The sequence below is a fragment of the Aegilops tauschii genome, chromosome 4, assembly GCF_002575655.3.
Source record: "Aegilops tauschii subsp. strangulata cultivar AL8/78 chromosome 4, Aet v6.0, whole genome shotgun sequence".
Classification (NCBI taxonomy): domain Eukaryota; kingdom Viridiplantae; phylum Streptophyta; class Magnoliopsida; order Poales; family Poaceae; genus Aegilops; species Aegilops tauschii.
In genome coordinates this window covers 505,797,252-505,805,134 of record NC_053038.3, presented here as the reverse complement: position 1 = coordinate 505,805,134, position 7,883 = coordinate 505,797,252, and the positions used below count along the sequence as shown (strand labels likewise).

Genomic DNA, 7,883 nt, shown 5'->3' with positions numbered 1-7,883 from the left:
TATGTTGGCAATCACTATTTGGTCAATATGTTTGACTTTTTGTATGAACTTATTGTGGGCTAACTCTATGGAAGAAAGGGGAAACTCACATATAGTAATTTCGTTTAATTTCATGTACCATTCCTGCAATTTTACTCATTTCTGAGCTTGAACTTCACTTTTTCTTGATTCGGGTGAAAGAATCTTTGGTGTGCTCACAAAAAATGATTTCATGGAAAAGCGTACTGATGTTGTTGATGTAAGTTTCGACCAGCTAACCAAGTGCTAAACACTTGTGTGTGTTTTTGTGTAGTTATTCTCGAGTTCTACAACTTCGAAACTGATCACAAGTTATCCTGGAAAGGTAACTTATATTGGCTTATTAATGTAGACACTTAAATGTTGTGCTTATTTAGATTGATATACCGAAGCCCTTATGTATAACTAGGATATTGCCGCCGACCATGCGGTCAACAATGCCCAACGTCAGTCGCTGATGTTTTAATTTGTGAGTTTTGACATTCTTCATGAAGAATGAATCAACCAATTTTTGAAACTATTGAGATGCACTAATTTAGTATCAACAGTCTAGAAGTTGTATTAGCCATAGTTGAACATTTTTTATGTTTATCTTTCTCTTAATCATATCACTTACAGGAAACATGCTTAGATATATCTTGTTCGGAGTATGGAGTATACTGAGGAGCTTGAGTAAAGACTAACCAGTACAGGATCTTTTTTTGGGAAGGAACCATTTCATTATCTCATGGCAACAGAGCTGATTACCAACAACAAAAATAACCTTTTAAATCTTCCCCACCACATAACTGAAAGTTCTAGTTACATTTTCTAAAATCTGAAGCATGCGACCTTTTCGAATAGGCTCTAAATCCTGATAACAAAATAGGAAGTTGAATTTTTATGCAAATAGATTGTGTCTATAAGATTTTGGCGTTGTTTTAGTTTTTTTGGTTATATATTGCCATCCTGAAGGGTTGCTTGTTGGACTTTTCCATCTTTTCTCTAACAAAAGATTGTTTGTACTCTGTATGCTGTCCAACTTATGGTTTCTTCTAAATGGTTACTAAACTGAAGATGCTTTCTCTTATTGTGCCATAATCAGGTGTTGAATTGGTTCCATTGTTGATTAATTTTCAATATAGATCTGCAAACTAATAGGTGGCACATCTAGGTCCCTCGCCATGTCGTGGACACGGCGACCCTACTGGAGTACGGTGCGGACGAGCGACTAGCTGATGTAGCTGGTGGCTCATGTCACTCACACCTACTGGTTCTGCTTAGGCGAGGCGCCGTCGCCGCTGCCTATCTCGATCTCGCCCTGCATCTCCTTTAGGCAAGTGTGTGGGACGCGTAGGAGTGGAGAAAAACAATGTGGAGCTGTTAGTCCATCCATGGTCTTTCTAGAGTTGTACTTATGCGCATCGAGAAAGTAGCTAAGCTGCGGGGAAGCCGAGGAAGCATTGATTGTTGTCATATGTGTGAAAGCCTATCCAAGGCCTCTGCATTGCTCTGCGAGATATTGAAGGAGATCAAACATGCATTTATAGATATATATGATTTGGATCAGAGGTCTTCAGATTGTGGGTGCATAAATCTCTAAACCTGACTGCGTATTAATTAAGCAAAATGATGCCAAACTAGTTTGTGGCATTTCGTTGCCTAGTTTACCTGCTGGTGATTGCATAAAGAAATTTGAAGGCATTTAATTTCCTCGTACATAACGGTAGTTGTTAAACTATGTGCATAATTAAAATGGGAGCGCACAGGCCCGCCTTAGGTAGCGCCACCAAGTGGCACCCTAGCCTCTAGTGTATCTTCAAGATGAAGTAGTAGCAAGCAACCATGATCTACTTGCAACTGATGAAACAAATTAACTGTTCGATAGATAAAACCAGGAAGGAATGACGACACGATCTCTCACAAACTTGAGAGCGACACTTTATTGACCTAGACCGATATCCATCTGACGACTGACTCACGACTACAGCTTAAGCTCCGACTAACTAACAAACTAAACTCGATCGACGATCTGCCTCCAACGACTCTTTACAATTATTCAAACCACGATGCATGCATGTCGTGCTCTTTCACTGCGCCCCGATGTCCGGCAGGTGGCTGTCGCTGCTCTCGCCGATGCTCATCTTCAGCTTGTGATTATCGTCGTGCTCCTTGGCAGTGTCGGCGCCGTCGGCGGGCATTGCGCTCCACACGGACACCGTGAACAGGGGGTGCTCGTGCCACGCGAGCGAGAGGCAACCGCCGATCTCCTGGACTCGGAATCCGGTGCAGGAGAACACGCGGGCAAGCTTAGCGGCTTGATAGGCCGCGCTCGGACCCAGTGGCACGTGGGTGAAACCCGTGCGCCAGAGGCGAGCGCACCAGTACGCCAGCGGCTCGTGGCGCTCGGTGCGGGCGCTGCCCTCGTAGCATACGATGTTGAAGATCTCCCTCTGCACGTACGCGTCGGCGCCGGCTCCGTTGCCGATGGCGCCGCCACGGCTCACAGACATGGCCTCCATGGAGTCGAGCACGGAGCCGTAGTAGAACATGGCATTGTCGAAGCGTGTCACCAGCCCCGGCTTGTTGTGGTCCGCCTCCTGCTCCACCACCGTGAACACCCTGGGCTGCATGGACGCGATCCAGCCGAGCACGACGTCAATGGGAGTGGGGAGAGAGGTGGATGCGGCGTCCGGGTTCACCAGGAGGCGGTGGAGCTGGCAGATGGAGTTCACGGCCACCGCCTCTCCAGGGAGGACCTGGAACATCCACGGCTGGAGCTGGTCCAGGCTGTCGTCGGTGACCCTTTGAAATGAGAAGGGGACGTTCATGGCGCGTGCGAACTCGGCGAGGCGGAGGCCAACTTCGTCTGCGGCGGGCGCAGATCCGACGCCGGTGATGCGGACGGACGGCGGGCCGCCAGGGCGGATGGAGAGGGCCTGGATGAGGGCAGGCCACTGCATGCCCTGCTTGATGGCGAGATCCACGACATGCACGCGGTCACAGCCCTCAAACGCCTCGAGGATGGCCTGGTTGGCCGTGAAGTGCGCGAACTTGAGGTAGGGCCCCGCGTCATAGAACTGACGGTAGAGCTCGCGAGCGCGCTCCGGCGAGGCGTCCAGCGCGAAGGAGGAGTGCGGTGATGCCGGGAATATGCGTTGGGCAAGCGCGGCAGTGAAGTGGCTGGCGACGCGGCCGATCCCGGTGGTCGTCGAGATAGACGTCGCGAGCATCGTGCGCGCCTCGGCGAGCTTACCGGCCGCGGCCGCATAGTCGCCCGCCTCGATGGTTTCAGCGCACTTGCGAAGGATGTGGATGAGATAGAGCGCGATGTTCTCCGCTTCCTGGCGCCTCCTCGCCGCCGCCTCCGCAACGGGCGGCGGGACCGTGGGTGGGACTGCGGGCGCGTACATGGCCGGGTCGAGGCAGTACGCCGTGTCAGCGCCGACCGTCGCGGCGGCGGTGCCCTGGACGGACTGGAGAGGCAGCGTAGCACCCGCGCCGGACGGGGAGGCGGCGGGGGCGGGCTCCTTGCCCTGCCAGCCGAAGGAGAAATGGCCCATGTGTTCCTCACGGGCGAGCTGCGTGAAGGCTGCGAGTGCTGGCTGTGTGTGAGCGTCCAGTCCACGCTTTGGGGCGTATTTGTAGGTGTGGAGAGCGCCAATTGGGTGCACACGTGGAGGTGGGGACAGCGTCGTAGCGAAGCGTTTTGGCGTCCGGGAAACCGTGGATGCGCGGGCAGGGTTGGGGGAAGCAAATTGGATGGCTCACAATAGATCGGGGGCATAGAGCCGGGCCGGGCCGGGCTCGGGTCCGTGCCAGGCTTACAGAAACCCCAATATGATTATGGCCTGCTTGGACCCAAGAAACCATTCCGTTTCAACAAAAAAATGAATTGAAAAACATGCCAGTTTATTTGTTTTTAGAATACATATGTGCATTCTTGAACCTATTTCTAAAAACACACACAGATGAACATTATTTCATTTTTTTCCACACACTTGGCCCGGGCCATGGGCTGAAAACTAGGGCCCGAGCCCGGCATGGCATGAGTGACGTAAGTGCTTACGTTTTAGGTCTTCAGGATTGATTTCAATTAATTCATGAAATTAATCCCCGCATTAACCGTTGATTCCAGCAGCAAAAATAGTTATTGTCGATTTGGAATTATTTATTAAATTACTAAAAATAATTGATCGCGAAGAACAATTCCTAAATTATGTCTAAATTTAATAATTTAGTAAAATTTGTATCGCAACGCTCGATTTCAGAAATATTTTATTAATTTACTAAATTAAACCCTACTGCGCTGTCAATTTTGGAATTAATTAATTTTAATAAATAATTGAAATTAATCACTATCACAACGGTCGACTTCCAAATTCAGAATATTAAGTTCATTTTTAATTCTAAAAATTGAAAAATTATTTTCTACCACAAAGATTTATCTGGAATTATGAATAATAATATTTTATTTATTTTGTTAAATTTGTAAAATTATTGCGTTGTCACGGTGCCACTTGTAGGTGGTAATCTCAGCCCACTTGATTTTACCACCAAGTAAAGGCAAATATAGTAAAGAGGCAACTTTTAGGTGTTTGTATTGATGGAAAAATAGACACGGGGCCCATAGGTTCACTAGAGGTATCTCTCTCTCTCGAAAGAAGGCAAATGGAACGGTAACAAATTACAATTGGGCAATTGACAAGAGTAGAAACGATTATAACTATGATCATTCATGGCATAATCTCATATAGGTATTACGTCCATGACAAGTAGACCGCTAATCCAACCGCATATCCAGCATGCATCGGAAAGTGTTAAGTTCACAAGAAACAGAGTAATACAATAAGCAAGACGACATAATGTAGACAGGAAGAAATGTAGCAATAAGACCAAACCATGTTGTTTTATCCTTAGTGGCAACAATACAAATGCGTGTCTTGTCCCTACTCTGTCACTGGGATATAGAGCACTACACAAGATTGAACCCACTACTATGCACCACTCCATCTGAAGATCTACCAATCAATCTTGTCTAGAGAAGATAAATATATCAGAAAGCGTACATAGCTACTTAATTATGCAACAAAGAAACTACAAAAGATTCAATATGAATCAACGGACAATCTGACCATAAACTCACAATTCATCATGTCCCAACAAACACACCGCAAAATTACATCCGATTGATCCTAATCACACGAGGAAGAAGGAGAACATGGTATTGAAGATCAAGAGAGAGAGAGAGAGAGAGAGATAGATAGATAGATAGATAGATAGATAGATAGATAGAGAGCCATCTAGCTACTACTTGATACGTCTCCAACGCATCTATAATTTTTAATTGTTCCATGCTGTTATATTATCAAACTTGGATGTTTTATAATCATTTTATATTATTTTTTGGTACTAACCTATTGACATAGTGCCAAGTGACAGTTGATGTTTTCTGCATGTTTTTAACATCGCAGGAAATCAATATCAGACGGAGTCCAAACGCAACGAAACTCCACGAAGATTTTTTCTGGACCAGAAGGAACATAATGGGCCCTGGCTGCGCCTGGGGGTGCCTTGAGGAGGACACAACCCACCAGGGCGCGCCAGGAGGCCCAGGCGCGCCCTGGTGGGTTTGCCCACCTCGGGTGCCCCCCGGACCGCCTCTTTGATCTATAAATACCCCAATATTCCCAAAACCCTAGGGGAGTCGACGAAATATTCATCCAGCCGCCGCTGAGTCCAGAACCACCAGATCCAATCTAGATACCATCTCGGATGGGGTTCACCACTTCCATTGGTGCCTCTCCGATGATGCGTGAGTAGTTCTTTGTAGACCTTCGGGTCCGTAGTTAGTAGCTAGACGGCTTCCTCTCTCTCGCTGAATTCTCAATACAATGGTCTCTTGTAGATCCATATGATGTAACTCTTTTGCGGTGTGTTTGTTGGGATCGATGAACTTTGAGTTTATGATTAGATCTATCTTTTTATATCCATGAAAATTATTTGAGTTTCTTTGATCTCTTATATGCATGATTGCTTATAGCCTTGTATTTCTTTTCCGATATTTGGGTTTTGTTTGGCCAACTTGATCTATTTATCTTGCAATGGGAAGAGGTGCTTTGTAGTGGGTTCGATCTTACGGTGCTTGATCCCAGTGATAGAAGGGGAATCGACACGTATGTATCGTTGCTACTAAGGATAAAATGATGGGGTTTATCTCTATATAGATAGATATTGTCTACATCATGTCATCATTCTTATTGCATTACTCCGTTTTTCCATGAACTTAATACACTAGATGCATGCTGGATAGCGGTCGATGTGTGGAGTAATAGTAGTAGATGCAGGCAGGAGTCGGTCTACTAATCTTGGACGTGATGCCTATATAATGATCATCGCCTGGATATCTTCATGATTATTTGAAGTTCTATCAATTGCCCAACAGTAATTTGTTCACCCACCGTTTGCTATTTTTCTCGAGAGAAGTCACTAGTGAAACCTACGGCGCCCGGGTCTCTTTCTCATATATTTGCCTTTGCGGTCTACTTTTTCCTTGCATTTATTTTCAAATCTATTAAACCAAAAATACAAAAAACCTTGCTGTGTTTTATTTCTATTTATTTTATTTGGCATTCGATCTATCAATCTACTACAATTTTATCTCACGTCCGTTTGCCTATCTTGAGGCGCCGTACCCCGAAAGGGATTGACAACCCCTTTAACACGTCGAGTTGCGAGGATTTGTTATCTGTGTGCAGGGGATGTTTACGTTGTGTTGCTTGGTTCTCCTACTGGTTCGATAACCTTGGTTTCATATCTGAGGGAAATACCTACCGCCGATGTGCTGCATCATCCCTTCCTCTTTGGGGAAATACCGACATAGCTTCAGGCGACATCACTACTATGGACCCGTAGGTCTTAAAGGAACTACTCACACATGGTCATGGAGGCAGCAAGGTTGATGAAGAGCCTCCCAGCAATGGCTTCCCACTTATAGGATCGAAAGTATGTCTAGAGGGTGGGGTCTGATTAGACTACTTGACCAAATAAAAACTTATCCTTTTCCCAATTTTAGTTGTAGGCAAGTTTTATTAATACTATGAAGTCAAATACACCCTACACATGCAAGTCTAAGAATTGAGCAGCGGAAAGTGAAGACTTTGCATATGAAAGTAAAGGAGGGATTAGAGAAATCAAATGCAATGAAGACACGATGATTTTTGACGTGGTTCCGATAGGTGGTGCCATCGTACGTCCACGTTGATGGAGACTTCAACCCACGGAGGGTAACGGTTGCACGAGTCCACAGAGGGCTCCACCCACGAAGGGTCCACGAAGAAGCAACCTTGTCTATTCCATCATGGCTTACGTCCATGAAGGACTAGCCTCACTCAGGTAGATCTTCACGAAGTAGGCGATCTCCTTGGCCTTACAAACTCCTTGGTTCAACTCCACAATCTCTTGGATGCTCCCACTAGTGAAACCAATCTAGGAGACACCACTCTCCAAATGGTAATAGATGGTGTTTTTGATGATGAACTCCTTGCTCTTGTGCTTCAAATGATAGTCTCCCCAACACTCAATCACTCTCTGACAGATTCTGCTTTGGTGGAAGAGGGGATTGAATGGAAAACAACTTGGAAAAGGCTAGAAATCAAGGTTCAAATGGTAAGATTGGAATCTCTTGATCTCAACACATGAGTAGGTGGTTTTCTCTCAGAAAATGAGTAGTGGAAGTGGTGGTTCGTTCTGATGGCTCTCTTAGAGAGTAGGTGGGGTGGAGGGGTATATATAGCCTACACTCAAAGATCCAACCGTTACAATCTTTGACCCAACTCGGTGACACCGAACCGAATTCTCAGTGATACTGACTAGTGCAAAAGATT

At 45.9% G+C, this 7,883-nt stretch overlaps 1 protein-coding gene across 1 annotated transcript; it reads right to left on the bottom strand.

The window, feature by feature from the left end:
• Window positions 1-1,822: 1,822 nt before the first annotated feature.
• Window positions 1,823-3,588, bottom strand: LOC109756563 (protein SLENDER RICE1-LIKE 2-like). Its single transcript, XM_020315411.4, has one exon. The coding sequence runs from the start codon at window positions 3,558-3,560 to the stop codon at window positions 2,088-2,090; it is 1,473 nt and encodes a 490-aa protein (XP_020171000.1). The 5' UTR covers window positions 3,561-3,588; the 3' UTR covers window positions 1,823-2,087.
• Window positions 3,589-7,883: the final 4,295 nt, after the last annotated feature.

What these genes read in the sequence shown, in the direction of transcription:
- LOC109756563 (XM_020315411.4), bottom strand. Translation starts at nt 3,560, where the DNA reads ATGGGCCATTTCTCCTTCGGCTGGCAGGGCAAGGAGCCCGCCCCCGCC.